This window comes from Suncus etruscus, chromosome 1 (genome assembly GCF_024139225.1).
Source record: "Suncus etruscus isolate mSunEtr1 chromosome 1, mSunEtr1.pri.cur, whole genome shotgun sequence".
Classification (NCBI taxonomy): Eukaryota; Metazoa; Chordata; class Mammalia; order Eulipotyphla; family Soricidae; genus Suncus; species Suncus etruscus.
This window is the reverse complement of record NC_064848.1, coordinates 152,528,141-152,547,530: the sequence shown is the minus strand read 5'-3', so window position 1 is coordinate 152,547,530 and position 19,390 is coordinate 152,528,141. Positions and strand designations below refer to the sequence as shown.

Below are 19,390 nucleotides of genomic sequence, written 5' to 3'. Positions count from 1 at the left end.
TGTAGTTTCTTTGGGGTTCGCTTCCCAGGGCTCTGAGGAGAGCTTCCAGAGTTCAGGAAAGACAGAGAAGGGTAGGACAGGGCTCCCTTCAGGTGCTCAGTTTCCTCAGAAGAAGCACAGCCGGGTGGAGACTCTGCAGGTAGAGCAATCAGCACTCTGCCTGAAAACCCCCACATCCAGCCATTTCTTACTCACTCACTGGCTCGCTGGGTAGCTTCCAAATGTAGTTTTTTTGGGGTTTGCTTCCCAGGGCTCTGAGGAGAGCTTCCAGAGTTCAGGAAAGACAGAGAAGAGTAGGACAGGGCTCCCTTCAGGTGCTCAGTTTCCTCAGAAGAAGCACAGCCGGGTGGAGACTCTGCAGGTAGAGCAATCAGCACTCTGCCTGGAAACCCCCACATCCAGCCATTTCTTACTCACTCACTGGCTCGCTGGGTAGCTTCCGAATGTAGTTTCTTTGGGATTCGCTCTCCAGGGCTCTGAGGAGAGCTTCCAGAGTTCAGGAAAGACAGAGAAGAGTAGGACAGGGCTCCCTTCCGGTGCTCAGTTTCCTCAGAAGAAGCACAGCCGGGTGGAGACTCTGCAGGTAGAGCAATCAGCACTCTGCCTGGAAACCCCCACATCCAGCCATTTCTTACTCCGTCTTTTATTTTTCTTAAAACCCATAGATGAGTGAAGCTATTCTGTATCTATCTCTCTCCCTCTGACTTATTTCACTCAGCATAATAGTTTCCATATTCATCCATGTAAGGAACATTTCATAACTTCATCTCTCCTGACGTCTGCATATTATTCAATTGTGTATATGTACCACAATTTCTTTAGGCATTTATCTGTTGAAGGGCATCTTGGTTGTTTCCAGAGTCTGACTATTGTAAATAGCACGACAATGAATATAGGTGTGAGGAAGGGATTTTGTATTGTATTTTTGTGTTCCTAGGGTATATCCCTAGAAGTGGTATAGCTGAATCTTATGCTCAATTTCCAGTTTTTGGATGAATCTCCATATCACTTTCCATAAAGATTGCACAAGATGGCATTCCCACCAGCAGTGAATAAGAGTTCCTTTCTCTCCACATTCCAGCCAGCACTGCTTGTTCTCATTCTTTCTGATGTGTGCCAATCTCTGTGGTGTGAGATAGAACCTCATAGTTGTTTTGATTTGCATCTCCCTGATGATTAGTGATGTGGAGCACTTTTTATGTGCCTTTTGGCCATATGTATTCTTTGTCAAAGTGTCTGTCCATTTCTTCTCCCCATTGTTTGGTTGGATTAGATGGTTTTTTCTTGTAAAGTTCTGTCAGTGCCTTGCATAGTTTGGATATTAGCCCTTTTCTGATGGATATTAGGTAAATAGTTTCTCCCACTCAGTGGGTGGTTCTTGTATCTTGGGTACTATTTACTGGGCACTATATTAAGCAGAAGCTTCTCAGCTTAATATATTCCCATCTGTTTATCTTTGCCTACACTTGTTTGGAGAGTGCTATTTCCTCTTTAAAGATACTTTTAGTCTTTTTTTTTTTTTGGTTTTTGGGTCGCACCAGCAGCACTCAGGGGTTATTACTGGCTCTCTGCTCAGAAATCACTCTTGGCAGGCTTGGGAGACCATATGGGATGCCAGGATTGAACCACTGTCCTTCTGCATGCAAGGCAAATGTGCTACCTCCATGCTATCTCTTCGGCCCCGCCTTTAGTCTTTTTTTTTTGTCTGCCAATTCACAATACAGATCAGGCAAAGGGCCCGTGATGAGGTGTTATATGGGGTGCATTTACTGTTCCTCTTTCTATACAGTCGGTATAAAGAACACAACCTGTGGTAAGAATTGGGAGGACTTATCTTTATATATATATATATATATATATATATATATATATATATATATATATATATATATATATATATATATATATATATATATATAAAATCCTTCACCAGTGCAACATTCCCATGACCATCCCAAGTATCCTTCCCCCCGACCCCACACCGGCCTGTACTCTAGGCAGCAGCTGAAGAAAGAATTAGTCAGCTAGAAGATGAGAGGCATAATAACTCTATACAACAAAAGAGATTTGAAAAGAACCTCAAAGAAGATTTTGAACAGATGAAAATAGAAATGTTCGATAAATTCAACAGAAACAACATAAGAATCATTGGAGTCCATTGAAGTCCCAGAAACACAGGAGGTGAATCCCAAGAATCAACAATCAAGAACATCATTACAAAGAATCTCCCAGAGATAATGACTGTATGCAACCAAATCCCGCATGCCCGAAGAGTACCAGCTAGAAGAGATCCAAAGAAAAGCACCCCAAGACACATCCTAGTCACAATGACAAATCCCATAGATAGGGATAGGATATTGAAAGCAGCAAGATCCAAAAGGGAAATTACATTTAAAGGAATGTCCTTAAGATTTACAACAGACATGTCACAAGAAACTCTCAAGGCAAGAAGACAGTGGTGGGATATTGTGACAAAACTGAATGAAATGGAGGCTTCACCTAGAATAATGTACCCAGATTAACTCATATTCAGGTTTGAAGGAAGGATCCATAACTTCACGGATAAACAACAGCTCAGAAATTTTACAGATACAAAGCCAGCCTTAAAGGAGAAACTGAAAGGCCTACTTTAAGACAAGAGAGACCAACAGACACATCAATCTTATAAATAAATATGGCATTAACTCACATGACAATCATTGTCACATGACAATCTCTCTCAATGTCAATGGATTAAATGGACCAATTAAGAGGCACAGAGTGGTGAAATGGATCAAAAAGATGAACCCAACCTTCTGCTGCCTACAAGAAACACCTGAATAGTCAGAACAAACAGACTCAAAATCAAAGGCTGGAGAAAAATCATCCAAGCAATCAACACCCTTAAAAAAGCTGGGGTGGCAATATTAATACCTGACAATGCAAACATTAGACTCAGAAAAGTTGTAAGGGATAAAGATGGACAGTATGTACTAATCAAGGGATATGTACAGCAGGAAGAAATCACAATATTAAATATATATGCACCTAATGAGAGACCAGAAAGATATCTAATACAACTATTGACAAATTTGAAAGAGGACATCAGTAATAACACAATAATTGTGGGAGACCTCAATGCGGATCTTTCAATGCTTGATAGGTCAACCATACTGAAGCCCAACAAAAATATATTAGACCTGAGAAGAGAAATGAAAGAAAGAGGCCTAGTAGATATATATAGGACACTCCATCCTCAGAAACCTGGATACACATTCTTCTCCAGAGCACATGGCTCATTCTCCAGGATAGACCACATGCTGGTACATAAAACATATCTCCATAAAATTAAGAGGATAGAAATTTTTCAGGCTATCTTTGCTGATGAGAAAGCTTTGAAATTAGATGTAAATTACAAAGGCACACACAAGAAAAGCTTTAACAACTGGACACTAAATAGCCTGTTACTAAACAACCAGTGGGTCTGTGATGAAATCAAAGAGGAAATTAAAACTTTCCTGGAAACAAATGATAATGAAGACACAAATTATCAGAATCTATGGGGCACAGCCAAAGCAGTACTGAGAGGAAAATTTATAGCTTTGCAAGCACACATCAGGAAGAAGGGGCATACCTGAATAGCCTAATGATGCAGCTTATAAAATTAGAAAATGATCAACAAAGGGAACCAAAAATAGGGAGATTTAAGGAAATAACAAGGCCTTTAGTCTTAATGTCATGGAGTGTTTTTACCTACGTGTTGCTTTATATACTTTATGGTTTCAGGTCTGATATCGAGGTCTTTAATCCATTTGGATTTGACCTTCATACATGATGTTAGCTAGGAGTCTGAGTTTGCTTTTTTACAAGTGGCTAACCAGTTGTGCCAACACCACTTGTTGAAAAGGCTTTCCTTGCTCCATTTAGGATTTCTTGCTCCTTTATCAAAAACTAGGTGATTGTATGTCTGGAATTTATTCTTTGAGTACTCAAGCCTATTCCACTGATATGAGAGTTTGTCTTTATTCCAATACCATGATGTTTTTTAAAATTTTTATTTTTACCAAAGTGGATTACAAATCTTTCAGAGTAATATTTTAGGTACACAGCGACATTGAATGAGGGGCATTCCCACCACCAATGTTGTCCTCCCACCACCCCTGTTCCCAGCATGCATCCTATATCCCCCTCCTTGATACCCCATGCTGTTAGTATAAGTTGTCCTCTCTGTGTCTAGCATGTTGTAGATTGGGTATTGATTCTGTTGTAGTTGGCTTTAGATTTGGTTTAAGTCTTATCATTTTTTTATTTCTACTCAATGCTCATATGACTGTTTGGTTTTGGTACCCTCCATTATTTCTCCCTTAATTTGTGAGTCAGAAGAAGATGGTTCAAGTTATATGGTTTTGTTTGAAAGAAAGAATAAAAATAAAAGTAATCTACCTTTCTGCCGGATCACCTTTATAGCTCGTTTTCACTTACTCAGTCTCTCTTGGCCTTTCAACTTGGGCGCCTCTAGGAGACAGTTTTTGCTGAACCTTCTTAGCCCTATCAGGAGAGTTTTGTTGTGTATGTAAACATTTTATGGGATTATTATGTTACTGACCCTACCCTGAACCCTGATTGTGCCCTACCCTAGGGTGTGACCTGGCATCCTGCCCCCACCCTAGGGTGGTACCTGATTCTTCTCCCACCATTGGGTGGTACCTGATCCCACCATTGGGTGGTACCTGATTCTGGGGAATAAAAACAAGGGTCTGTGGAAGGTGGAAGGCTTTTTGGCTGGAACTGATGCTGAAGCTTTGGACTTCATTCTTGTCCAGCGAATAAAGCTAATATTTCCACAAGCCTGCCTGACTGCGAGCTGTTTACCCACTGCTTTACCTCAGAACCGCTGGATGAATAGGGTGGCAGACGTGCTCCAAGCTGGAGGGGAAAGACCTCATCCTCCATCCCTCCCTCAGTCAACCTCTTCAGGGTCTGACTTGCAACAAGTTTCAGGAGACAGAAGAGTAGAGAAACATACAAAGGTGGCATATCCCCTCAGTCTCTCCCAGTTGGTAATCTCACAGCCAGGGCAGACCTGCCTGCCTTCACAGACCAAAGGATCTACCTTTCTGCTGGGGCAGCTCTGGTATCCAGTTTTCGCTCACTCAGTTTTTCTTGACGTTTTGGCTTGGACACCTCTAGGAGAGAGTTTTTGCTGGGCCCTTCTGGCCCTCTCAGGAGAGTTTCAGAAGACAAAAGAGTAGAGAAACACGCAAAGATGACAGGTCCCCTCAGTCTCTCCCGGTTGGTATTCTCACAGCAGGGGCAACCCCTTCTTTCTGCCTTCATAGACCAAAGTATCTACCTCTCTGCTGTGGCACCTATGGTAGCCAGTTTTTATTCACTCAGTCTTTCTTGGCCTTTTGGCTTGGTCTCCTCTAGCAGACAATTTTTGCTGGGCCCTTCTTGGCCCTCTCAGGAGAGTTTCAGGAAACAGAAGAGTAGAGAAACATACAAAGATGGCAGGTCCCCTTACTCTCTCCTAGTTGGTCATCTCAAAGCAGGGGAAGACCCCTCCTTTATGCCTTCACAGTCCAAAGAATCTATCTTTCTGCCAGGAGACCTCTGGTAACCAGTTTTCACTAACTCAGTCTTTCTTGGCCTTTTGGCTTGGGCTCCTCTAGGAGAGAGTTTTTGCTGGGCCCTTCTGGCCCTCTCAGGAGAGTTTCAGGAAACAGAAGAGTCGAGAAACATACAAAGGAGACAGGTCCCCTCAGTCTGTCCCAGTTAATAATTTCAGAGCAGGTGCAGACCCCTCCTGCCTGCCTTCACAGATCAAAGGATCTACCTTTCTGCTGGGGTTCCTCTGGTAGCCAGTTTTCACTCACTCAGTTTTTCTTGGCCTTTCTGCTTGGACACCTCTAGGAGAGAGTTTTTGCTGGGCCCTTCTTGGTCCTCTCAGGAGTGTTTTGGGAGACAGAAGAGTAGAGAAACATGCAAAGATGACAGATCCTCTCAGTCTCTCCCAGTTGGTAATCACACATCAGGGGCAGACCCCTCCTGCCTCTCATTAATTTTTCTTCATAGATAAGTAAAACACCTTTTTTTATCTTTATGGATACCATTGTGAATTACAAATCTTTCACAGTTGTGTTTCAGGCATATAATGACAGTGAATTACGACTATTCCAACCACCAGTGTTGACTTCCTTCCATAATAGTTTTTAGCATGCATCCCATATCTCTAACCTTTGCTCTCTAGACTACTAGTGTTACCAGGTCCATTTTGTGATTAGCTTGTTATAGTTTCTACCTCTTGATTCTATTGTCAATAACTTTGGCTCAGGTGTTTAGATCTGACCTTTTCCCCCACTCAAGGCACGTGAGATCACTTGGACCCTGGGTCCCACTGACTTTTTTTTTCTTTTTTTGTAGGAATACATAGAAATATGAGGCAAAACAAAATGAGTCATGTTCTAAGGTCTATGAAAAAGTGTGAGTCCTTATTTAGAAGATATAGATAAGATTTTTAAAAGGGGATGTGGCATGGCACATAGCAAGTTTTTGTTTTTGTTTTGTTTTGATTTGCATAGTTCCAGTAAATGTTGGAGAAATTAGAAAGAAAATTTCCTTTAAGAGATACAGGGTTTCTTTACCCATGAAGCATATTGTCATAGTCCAACTACAGGATCTGAGCATATTAGTTGTCCAACCCCAAGGCCTTGTTTGATGGTTCCAGGAAAAATTCTGCTAGTTGTGGTTGTCATAGTCTTCTATAATTAGAGATCTTGGTTTTATCACAGATCCTAGAATGAAGCTGGTGTGTCACAGAGCGTCTTCTGATTTCATCTCACCGTCAGGTGGCAAGGTAGGGAAATCTGCCCTTAGATCAGTTTGTTGCTGTTTCTAATCATCAGGATATCATATAAACCTACCTTGGAACAAGTTGGTGCAGAAGCAGGGAGTTGGGGGGGGGGTCTGATTCCTGATGCTGATGCAAAAAACTGTGCCAGTTCTAAGTTTGAGATTCAGAGTTGGGAGTTGGATGGTCAATGTCCGATCAATTAGGGCCTAAGTCAGGGGTCTGCAACCTTTAACATAAAGAGCCACTTGGACTCATTTCCAAAGGAAAATTAAAAACTTGGAGCCGCAAAACCATTGCAACATTTAAAACAAATATAGCACCGCATACATTGTTTTTTATCTTAATGCTATATACCGGATCATGCAGTTAGTTGTCGATCTGAAGAAAAGAAGAACTTTTCATTTAACAATGTAAAATATATTTGTGCAAACTAATAGCCAATTAGAATATTTAATTTGGGACTGGAGCAGTGGTGCCGGTAGGGCATTTGCCTTGCACACGCTGACCTAGAAGCATCCCAGATGGCCCCCCAAGCCAGGAGCGATTTCTGAGTGCATGGCTAGGAGTAACCCCTGAGCGTCATAGGGTGTGGCCCAAAAACCAAAAAAAATTTTTTAATTTACCTGTTTAATGAGATTTTTGCTCCTGAACCTTAGTGCTCAGTGTCTGCACAACAGGGCTGTAAGATGTAACCTTCATTTTCACACACAGGCTTGTAAATTATTATAAGAGAGGCGTAATCAATTCTTTTATTATTTCTTTATTTGAACCCCTCAGAATTACTTCTCCTCATAGAAATAAACGTTAAAATAACAAGTTACCTTTTTTAAAAAAAATTCATCAGGCCCCCCAAATTTGTAAGTTATTTGAGCGTCTAGAGGCAGCAGAAGTAAGTGATACAGATCCGTCACCCTGCTATTGGCCCTGCTGTTGGAGTAGCAGCAAAGCTTCAAAAGAGCCACAGGTTGCTGACCCCTAGCCTACAAGTCCCCATGACAAATATTCAGGGTAGAAGGCACCCTGCACTATAAAATTTATGGATTCTTATGCCTATTTATAATAAGAACTTTTTATACATAAGATTTCCCTATATTAGTGTGCCCTTGCAAAAAGGAACAAAGCCTTATGATATTACTGGTGCATTTGGGAGCAAAAATAACAACCTATGGTCTCTATGACCTGAACTCATACCCTAAACAGGACTTTTTTATTGTAATTCCCTATGAAGCAGATCCGAAAAAGAGGTGGAGGTAGCTACCTCTATATGTGGAAATAAACACGAAGAATTATAATGATTAAGGAAATGCAACTACAGAAATATACAAAAAATATAGATATTCCCTTTAAGTCTTTTGAGATAGACTGGGGGTGTGTGTGTGATAGAATCCAGGGCACATTGTCATCTCACATCATGGCTTTGTGGAGCCTGAGAGATGGTTTGCAGTAATCAGGGATCAGGCAGTATTTTCAAACTGGCAGTACCTCTGAAGCTGTAGTCCAGTAGCAAACATCAGTCCACAGTGAAGGGATGTAGGAGAAAAAGGACTGCATAGAATGAAACAGGAGGAGCATGGCTGCTGCTTCTTTCTGGGCCCAGGCTGAGAGGATGTCTTTTTGCTTTGAGAGCCTGGTGACAGCTTGCTGGATCAAGAGGAAGTTTCCGGTTCATGAGGGGTTAAGAATTGAGAGTAGAGGGTTAACTAGGAAGAGATAAAGGGTTGACTGGGTGAGAGGGTAGAAGAAGATTTATAAGGTGGTGAATGGGCAGAGGGAGTGAGAGATAATATATAACAGAGACTATATACAATATAGGCAGGGATTATGTATAATACAGATTAGACAAACAGAGGAATTTATCACATATACTCACATTCACTAATAGATATTAGAGATCTATTTCTCTGCTGTTGTTGGAGGACTGACCCTTAGGATGGGTCAGAGCACTTAAAAAAAATGAAGCCAGCACATGAGTGGGAGAAAGGTTTTCCAATTTCTAGGCACTTCATCAATGTGAGCATAAACCTTGCTAAGTAAGGCTTTCAGGTTAGATTGTGCATGGAGCATTTTAGAATAAACATAATTTTCACATATGAAGTACTAAGCAATATGGTAGCTAGCACTATAAGATGAGTTTACCCCATGTAGTATGTCTACAGTGTCTTGTACATTCAGAGTTCTTTCCTGAAAAGAAACTGGCATTATGATATAATAGTAATGTAGCTTGAATTGAAGAAAAATAATAATAATTTACAAAAATATACTAAATGAATAGGGCTTTAACAAAAGTCTCTGGTGTGCAGTTACCTATCTCAGTATTCTATATGGACATAGCATTCAATCATAATAGCAAATTTAATAAAAAAGAAATGGATAAATTGAAATATTTTGTCAAGACATCATCATAATGAGCACTTTATTAGGAATTTAATGTGATAAAGCACTAAAATGCAAAATTAGGGTGACCAGCTTATATCTCCAAAAACTACTGTGGACAAAGTAGTTGAAGAGTTTTTTTAGACATAATAAAATTAAGTCACTAAAATATACTAATAGTGAGGACTGCAGTTGGAGTCTCTGACTTCCAAATGCATTCTGCACCTGTTTTCTATAGATAAACGCATTAGAACATTATTATAGGTCTCTGTAGTGAGAAGTTGATTGAACACCTGTTCAATCTAAACAACTATTTTCTTTGCTGAAGTTTTCTTTGTAGTATAAAAGAGAGTAAAAAGCTTTCTGTTTCTCCTCTTTTGCTTGATTTGTTTCCTTCTCCTCGCTATACCCTAGCACCTATGGTGATCAGAGAATCTACAATTTATACCATTGCGTTTGTCCAGGCAGATATTCTGAATACCACATATAAGTGATATCATTCTGTATTTATCCTCCTTCTGGCTTACTTCATTTAACATAATATATTCTAGTTCCATCATGTTACTGCAAATTGTATGATTGCATCTTTTCTTACAGCTATGTAGTATTGCTTTATGTATATGTACCACATCATCATGATCCACTCAAATGTTGTTGGCCATCTAGATTGATTCCAAATCTTAGCTCTTGTATTGAGTGCTGCAATGAATAGCAGTGTACATACATTCTTTTGGATGAAATTTTATCTGTCCAGAGGATAGTTACACAAAAGAGAGATCGATGGTCATATGATAGTTTAATTTTGAGTTTATTGAGAACTCTCCATACTGTTTTCCATAAGGGTTGGACCAAGCATCATTCCTACCAGTAGTGGATGAAGAGTTCCTTTTTTACTGCAACCTGCCAACAGAGATTGTTCCCATTATTTTTGTTATGTGCCATCCTCACAGGTGTAAGATAGACCTCATTGTTGTCTTGATTTTGATTACCCTAATGATAAGTGATAATAAAAAATTTTCATGTGTCTGTTGGCCATCTTCTGTTGGTCTTCCTTAGAGAAGTGTCTGTTCATTTATTCTCTCCATTTTTGATTTATTTTTTAGGTTTTGTGGACCCAGCCTTTGCGAGTACTTGGTATAGCCTAGATATCAAAGTTTATTAATGTGTTGAGAGAAAAAAATTTCCCAATTAGTTTGCTGTCTTCTAGTTATAGCCCATGTTTCTTTTGCCATACAGAAACATTTTTAGTTTAATGTAGTCATATTTATTTAGGTTTGATGTCATAACTCTTGACATTGGCATCTTATCATCAAATACTTTTTTGAAGTGTAAGTCTCGCCTATATTTTCCTCTTGAACTTTATAGCTTTGGGTCTGATTTCAAGATCTTTAATCCATTTTGAGTTGACTTTGTGTAAGATGTGAGGTATGGATCAATCTTTAATTTCTTACACGTGGTTATCCAGTTGTTCCAACAGTATTTGTTGAAGAGGCTGTTTTTGTTCCATTTCAAATACTTGGCTCCTTTGTCAAATATTAGTTGCCTGTATATTTCGGATATGTCACTGGACATTCTATTCTGACCATTTGTCTGAGACTCTGTCTTTGTTACAGTACCATGGTGTTTTGATCGCTATGGCTTTGTAATAAAGCTTCAAGTTAGATAGAGAAATGCCACCCAGTTTCTTGTTCTTTTTTTTTTTTTTTTTTTTTTTTTTTTGGTTTTTGGGCCACACCCGGCATTGCTCAGGGGTTACTCCTGGCTGTCTGCTCAGAAATAGCTCCTGGCAGGCACGGGGGACCATATGAGACACCGGGATTCGAACCAACCACCTTTGGTCCTGGATCGGCTGCTTGCAAGGCAAACGCCGCTGTGCTATCTCTCTGCCACTCTTGTTCTTTTTAATAGAATTTGGATAACCTAAGTTTTTGTGGTTCCACACTAACTTTATAACTGATTGGTCTGTCCTTAAGGAATGATGTCTGAATTTGAATAGGGATTGCATTTAATCTATATAGTAGTTTAGGTAAGGAGGTTATTTTGATTATATTGATTCTTCCAACCCAGGAGCTTGGGATATTCCTCCAATTCCTTAGGTCCTCTTCAATTTATTTCTGGAGTATTTTCATAGTATAGGTATTTAACTTATCTTGCTAGGTTGATTCCTAGGTACTCCATAGTTTTAGATACTATTTTAAATGGTATGGACTCTGGTCTCTTTCTCCTTTGAATGCAACTATCTTTTGTGTATTAACTTTGTAGCCAGCCACTTTGCTGCATTGGTTTATTGTTTCTAGGAGCTTTGCTGTGAATCTTTAGGGTTTTTGATGTATAGCATTATATCATCTGCAGATATAGATAGTTTGACTTCCTCTTTTCCTAAGTGAATTCCTTTGACTCCCTTCTCTTGTCTGATTGCTATTGCTAGGCCTATTAATACTATGTTGAATAAAAGTGGAGACAGTGTCAGCCTTGCCTAGTGCCTAACCTTAGTGAATATGCTTTTAATTTTTCACTATTAAGGATAATGTTTGCTGTGGGCTTCTTATTGTAAGAACCAAGATCCCCTGGCTTCAATCACTTACCCAAGTGAAGTAGTTCTTCTTGAGACAGGTTAAAAGTTTAAGGCAGAGAGAGTTAACTTAGAAATAAAACTAAAGTTGATGCCCTCAGGAATGAGAAACTAGGAATTGAGTGAGCTCAGAATGTTCTATTTGATAAAGCTCCCTTGACAACCAAAGGCTCCTTAACAACCAAAGTTTGAATCAGAATATATTCCTCGGCAACCAAAGTTTAAATCAGAGTATCCCTTGACAGCCAGAGTTTGAATCAGAGTCCCTAGACAACCAGAGTTGAGCCAAAAAATCAGTGATGAATTAATACATCTATACAATGAAATAATTGTTCTTTTAATGCTTGTGATTTCTATATAAACTGCTTGAAGATTTGACCTGGGGTCCTTGTCAAGTCTGCCTTACTTGGATGAGACCTGGAACTCTGCTAGCCGAATAAACTCCCTTTTGTGCTTTGCATTATTGGAAGTGGTCTTTGATTCTTAGCACCCACTCATAACCTTACATTTTGGATACATTATATATTATGATATCTTATATATAAGATATATTATTATATATATAATAAAATGATATATAATATTATTACAAATATTATATATTATCTTACATTATCTGTAATAGCTGTAATTATCTTGAAAAATTGTCATTCCACCCCTATTTTGTAGAGTGTTTTCATCATGAATGAATCAAATGCCTTCTCTGCATTTAATTTATATGATCATGTGGTTTTGTCTTTTTGTTGATGTAGTGTATGATGTTGGTTGATTTGCATATGCTGAATCATCCTTGCATCCCTGAGATGAAACCCACTTGATGATGATGTATAATCTTCTTGATGTGTTGTATTTGGTTTGGTAAGATTTTGTTAAGGATTTTTGAGTCCATGTAAATAAGTGAGATTAGTCTTTAGTTTTTTTCTTGGTGGTATCTTTGTCAGCTTTGGCAATGAGCATATTGGCTTAATAAAAGGCATTGGGGAGAATTCCCATCTTTTAGATGTTTTGAAAGAGTCTAAGGATCAAAGGTAGTAATTATTCTCTGAATGTTTAATAGAATTTACTTGTAAATTTGTATAGTCTTGGAATCTTATTCTTAGGGAACTACTTAATTACTATTTCAATTACCTTACTAATGATTGGCCTGTGTAAAAACCATTTTTTGATTTATCTGCATTTATCTTCAGATAAATTCACATATGATCTTCTCAGATATTCTTCACCAGTATCTTCACAGAAAATGTTGCTCACTATATTTAATAATACTGAATAGAACATTGTGTGCTTTCAAAGTTAAGTTGAATATGCAATATGCCCTTTTATAGAAAGGGTCAGATCTTTAGGAAAAAGAAATTTCTCCTTACTACTCAAAACACACACAAAGACTTTTTTTTATTGTTAGTTGATTTTCCTTTGGAATTTTTTTCTTAAATTATTTCTTTATCCTACCACTTTTAATTCTGTTTTTATTTTAGATAAAATGCTTATTTTCAGATTAAAAATGTTGTGTCTTTTGAATACTACCATATGTATACACAATATTTTTTCTTGCCAAATTAGTCATATGCTATCTAACATTATTTGAATTTCATATTCTTTATCCACTAATGTCATTAATTAAAATAAAAGTTGGCTATTACCACAGAAAAACATAAATATTGGTTTGTGTTTCTTTACACAATATTTTTATAACTCAGAGTTTGTATATGCAGACATAAAGGTTCATAACAGAAATTTTAATCAGCCATCATAGCAATGCTCTATACAAAACACTGATTTACATAATTACTTAGCATGCAATGGCCTCATACATTTAAGTTAATATAAAACACTAATTGAGTCATTCCAGAATGACTCAATTTATGATAGAGTATAAAAATGCACATTGCTCCTGATGGATGATGTATCCTTTGACCAAATATAGACAAGTTAAAATAAAAACAGTGTTCTAAGGTAAGATCCATCAATGAATCCATAATTGTAAACTAAGTGACTTTAAGTAACTTAATTACTTTAAGGCCATAGAAGGAAGATTGAGTAGGGTTGAGAAATTTTGTTATAACTATGTTTAACACCATAGAACATATTATTGTGACATAAAAATATGCCAGTATCCTATACTTCAACCCAGCCCCTCAACTTCCATCCATATCAGTACATTTTTTCAAATATCCTCCTTGGTTCCCAAGAGCTGGATACCTGAAATATCTAAGTTGAAAGAATAACACAGAATTCAAGTTTTCTCTTAAGTGATAACCATAAGTCATCCAGTTGCTAATTTAGAGTTTAGCCCAGATAACTGTGCTGATAGTTTTTGCCAGGCTCCTTTGACTTCCTTATTCCTTAGACTGTATATCATGGGGTTCAGCATGGGTGTCAGAATGGCATAGAAGAGAGAAATCAACTTCTCCTGAAGTACAGAGGGATTGGATCTGGGTTGGATGTAAGTTAAAATGGCCATGCCATAGCAGAGGACAACCACGGTGAGGTGAGATGCACAAGTTTGGAAAGCTTTCTTCCTTCCCTCAGTGGACCGAATCTTCAGGATGGCAGAGATAATCTTGATGTAGGACAGGATGACCAGGCAGAAAGGTGTCATCAGAAGGATAATGCTAGAGACCATGATTGCAATCTCATTGGAGGAAGTATCCACACAGGCCAACCTAACCACAGCTAAAGTTTCACAGGATATGTGATCAATGAATTTATTTGTGCACATGGGCAACTGAAAGGTGATAGCAGTATGCATTAGAGAGTTGGCAGAACCACTGACCCAGGAAATAATGGCCAATCTTGTACACAGCCCCTCATGCATGATGACTGAGTATCGCAGTGGGTTACACACAGCCACATAGCGATCATAAGCCATCACTGTAAGTAGAAGAAATTCAATCCCACCCAAAGAGAGGGAGAAAAATAACTGGGCAGCACAACTTACAAATGGAATTGCTTTATGTGCTGCAAGAAAATGTACCAACATCTGAGGAACAATAGTCGTGGCATAAGAGACATCAACAAGGGAAAGATTGGTAAGAAAGAAATACATGGGGGTGTGGAGCCTGCTGTCCAGTCTTATCAGAAGAACAATGAGGAAGTTTCCCAGGACTGTTACCAGGTACATAATAAAAAACAGGACAAAGAGAGAGATTTGAGTGTTCTGGTTACTGGACAGACCCAAGAGAATAAACTCTCTCACCCAAGTCTGGTTATCTGTTGCCATTTGAAAATATGAGATTTATAATCTGCATAGAGAATCAGAAATAACAGAACCAATGAATTCAACAGTATTGTATATATTGATGTTTCAAAAATAATGAATATGTGCTTAGTATTTAACAGTCTCAGACATATTTTAATATCACTAATTAACCATGAAGATAGGATTAATTCCACTATATTTTATATCTACTATAAATCATCAGAACAGGCAAGAATCTTTATAAATATATGTTTCAATCCCAAGAAAACTCTATTAAACCCTGAAGATAAACCAGCCCAATTTAAGTTCTTTAGAAGTACTAACAAGAACAACAAACAAAAGAAAGAACAAAAGACTAATCAGAAAAGAAAAATTAAAAATATTCCTGTTTCTGAGTTATATGATAATACATGCAGATACATATAATTAATATATCAGATTAAATTAAAGTAAAAATGTTGCAGGATAAAACTGAGCAATCAAAACTAATTTCATGTTTTTATTTACCAGTAATTAGTTTTCTAGAAAGGGTGTTTTAATTCAACTTGTGATAACATCAAAAGAATTAAATACACTTCAATTTAATTAAGGAGATGAAACATGTATAGAATAAAACTATAAAATGCTAAAATAAAAAATTAAAGAAAATATTAATTGAATAATATTTTGTATGTGCATGCAATGTAATAGCTGTCAAAATTCAAATGGTATTTTTACATTTTAAAATAAATAAATGAGCCTAAAACACATATGGATCGCCTAAAGTTCCCACATTGTCCAATCAACCTTGAGAAATAAAGGAGTAGAAGGAATAACAGTTTATTTATTTCTAATTATTACAGGGTGTAGTCACTGGCCACATAGAACTATCATAAAAATAAGCACAGGGACTAAAGCTATGGTACAGCATGTAGGGTGTTTGCCTTGCATACCATCAATGGTCCCTAAACCATTCAGTAATAGTTTCTGAGGGCAAAGCCAAAACTATGAGTAAGTCTTGAGCACTAATTGGTGTGTACCCCCCAATAAAAGGCGTATAAATGAGTTGAGCATAATATAGAATCTATAGGTGAATCAAAGAATCTACCTTCTCAAAATACATACCGAATACCAGATGGGTTGGGGCGTAGTCAATGGTGTATGGGTGGAGGGTCGTGGGCACTTTGGTGGTGGTGAGGTTAGTTAACTGTGTACAAAAACACTAAATTTCAATTATATTGTAAATATATTACATTAACTATAATAAAAGTTTAATAAAAATGAAATGTAAAGAAACCACTCATTAAGGAAAGAATAGCATGACACCAGAGGCAAGAATAAATGAAAAACAATTAAGTTAAATGAGGTATTCTGTTTACGACTGAAACTCAACTACAAACATACTTGTAATCATACTGCTTAAATAAAGATTTTTAAAAAGATATTTTTAAAAAGATATTTAAAACAAAATATCAAGGTGGGATTTGACATTTGCTATAAAATTTATTTTAGGCACATAAACACCAAGGGCTTAGTGGACTGCATAAAATTAAAAATATATTCTCAGCAAAGGAAAGAACAAAATAAAGATAATTTTTAAGTTATAAAAAGCTTCTAACTATAACCCTGATAAAGTCAGTATCTAAAATATCTCAACAACAAAACATTAACATTGTTCTTAAATTGGCAAGTCATGGGCTTGAGAATTGTACTGATGTTTAGCCATTAGTTTGAACAACATTGTAAAAATATTAGCTTAACTATAATAAAATTTAAATTTATTGTCTTCCATGAAGTTGACTCTAGTTCAATCCTCAGTATCACTTATGGGCTTCATAATCCTGAGCACAGAGCCAAGAGTGAGCTTTGAACACCTAAGCATAGCACCAAATCAAAATTAAAATTATAATTAGCATATGTCCAGCACTCTCACTCCTGGTATATATAAAAAGCAAATAAAAAATACCTTGATGAGATGTCTGCAGTTCTAGATTAATTGTAACATTATTCATGATAATGGAAATGTGTAGGTGTTCTCCCAGGGATGAACGGATAAATGGTCAGACATATAAATTCAATGGAGTTTTTTAAGCCTTAGGAAAGAAGGCAGGAGTCAGAGCGGTAGAGCAAGTGGTAGAGCGTTTGCCTTGCATGAGCTAACCTAGGATGGACCATGGTTCAATCTCCGGAGTCCCATATGGTTCCCCAAGCCAGGAGATATTTCTGAGTGCATAGCCACGAGTAACCCCTAAGCATCGCCAGGTGTGGCCCAAGAGGCAAAAAAAAAAAAAAAAAAAAAGAATAGAAAAGAAAAGAAGACAATTCTGTGACTTGCAACAGCATGTGTAAACCTAGAGGACATTATATTAATAAAATAGCCTAAAAGTAAAATGCATTATTTCACCTATATTTGCTAAATACTTAAAAAAAGGTCATATACAAAAGAGATTTAGAAAAGTAGTTATTACCAGGTGAAAGTAATTAGAGGTAAAAAAAATATGTGGGTTAAAGTATTAAAGGTTCTTGTTTTTAGGACAAGTGTCAGAGAGCTAATGGATAGCATAGAGCCTATAGTTAATAATATGTTCAATATTAGACAATTTAAGGGACTTTATTTAGGTGATTATCATCCCCAAAAGGATAGTAGGTGGCAAAATATTTTAATTACCTTGACTAATAATAATTTTGTCTATATGTAAATAAAGCCATCCTGTTGTGTGTTATAAATATAATTAACTTAAAATCAATGAAATAAACAATGAAATATCTAAGACTTTTCTTTCAGTATAAATGCCCATAATACTATGTTGCTCATAATAATGCCTTTTTTGTTTTATTTTGTTTTTGGGCCATACTCAGTGATACTCAGGGATTACTCCTGGCTATGCACACAGAAATTGCTCCTGTCTTGGGGGACCATATGGTATGCCAGGAAATCGAGTCATGGTCTGTCCTAGGTTAGCGTGGGCAAGGCAGAGACACCTTACTGCTTGTGCACTGCTCAGGCCCCAATTATACCTATTTTAAGAAAAATATCAGGGAAGCCAAATTATCCATTAAATTAAATATATATTTGATGGAAAGTTCTCAGAAAGTGAACCAGAATAATAGTACAGTTGGTAGGCACTTGCCTTAAATTATGTCAACCAGGTTTGAGCCCTGGAACCATATATTTAGTTACCCTGAGCACTGCCAGGAATGACTGCAGAATGCAGTCAGAGTACTTCCTGAACACCTTCAGGTATTACAGCCTTCTTCCCCCACCCCCCAAAAAAAGTTTCTCAGATAGTGATTTTAAGTAATATTTATAAACATTTGGTACTTTAGAACCCTAGAAATAAAGAATTTGCAACTAATCTTCTATTTAAACAATGAACAATGACTCTCTCTGATGAAGGACCTACCATTGCATGTTTTCAGTGCTCTTGGAATAAAGTATATCTCTCCAAGTGATGATATGGTTTCTCAACAAAAAATGAACTCTTATTCTTCAAAATCTTTACCATATTTCTAAACTATATATATCAATACAGTCTTGAAGAACTATGAGAAACTGGTCATCAGGAAAAAGTTGAGTGGCACAGAATGAGTAGACATAGTATTTCAAACATTGGAAACTCAACAGATAATTACTTGTGCTTCTTTATAAATGCTCAAAAGATGTTAAAATATAACTAACAAAACTAAAATCATATTTAGTTGTTATTGCTGCTCTATAGACCGTTACTTTAAAAAGTTTGATGTTGGGTTTGGAGTAGGTATAGTAGGTAGTAGTATACTATATATATATATATTAGGGAATTTCTCTGATTTCAATCTCTGACGCCACATATGTGGTTTTCCAAGCCCTAAAGAAGCAATCCTTGAATGAAGAACCAGGATTAAGCCCCAAGCACTACCAAATATAGGCAATAAACAAATAAATAAATGACTTTTTTTTTTACAAGTGTTTGGCTTCTTTCGCAAAAAAAGATTTTAAGACTTGATACATAGATGCTAAACCCTTTTAAACTCACTGCCATATTTTAACATTAACCCACAAGAGCATTTAAAATTATTTAACATTTAAAACTAACAATGATCATTAAAATATTGAATGAATGCTTCATTAATTTCTTTCTATCATCCAACTTTCAGAGAGAAAGCTATTGGTTCAAAAATACCCAGGATGTATATGCATTCTAAAGAAGGATTCTATATTAACTTAACTTCCAAATGTATGTTCTAGTTAAGAATAATAGTCCTTTCACTCGATTCAATCTAATTTGAAGAGTATGAGGTGAGACAAACATCAAATCAGTCTCAAAATTTTAATGTGAAGCTTGGTGAGGCTAGGGAATTAATTATCCTTGTCTTCCATTAAAGATGAAGCTCTATAACTTAGCAGTAATCAACAAAAAGCTTTTTTTCCCTGCATTTCTGTATCATCTTCTTT

At 37.0% G+C, this 19,390-nt stretch overlaps 1 protein-coding gene and 1 non-coding gene across 2 annotated transcripts; both read right to left on the bottom strand.

Moving 5' to 3' along the window:
• Window positions 1-1,699: 1,699 nt before the first annotated feature.
• Window positions 1,700-1,830, bottom strand: LOC126032482 (small nucleolar RNA SNORA51). The gene has a single exon (XR_007503873.1). It is a non-coding gene; the product is annotated as a small nucleolar RNA SNORA51 (small nucleolar RNA).
• Window positions 1,831-14,040: 12,210 nt separating this feature from the next.
• On the bottom strand, window positions 14,041-14,997 carry LOC126011421 (olfactory receptor-like protein OLF3). Its single transcript, XM_049775196.1, has one exon. The coding sequence runs from the start codon at window positions 14,995-14,997 to the stop codon at window positions 14,041-14,043; it is 957 nt and encodes a 318-aa protein (XP_049631153.1).
• Window positions 14,998-19,390: the final 4,393 nt, after the last annotated feature.

Excerpts from the sequence above, each read along its gene's own strand:
- LOC126011421 (XM_049775196.1), bottom strand. The coding sequence starts at position 14,997 with ATGGCAACAGATAACCAGACTTGGGTGAGAGAGTTTATTCTCTTGGGT.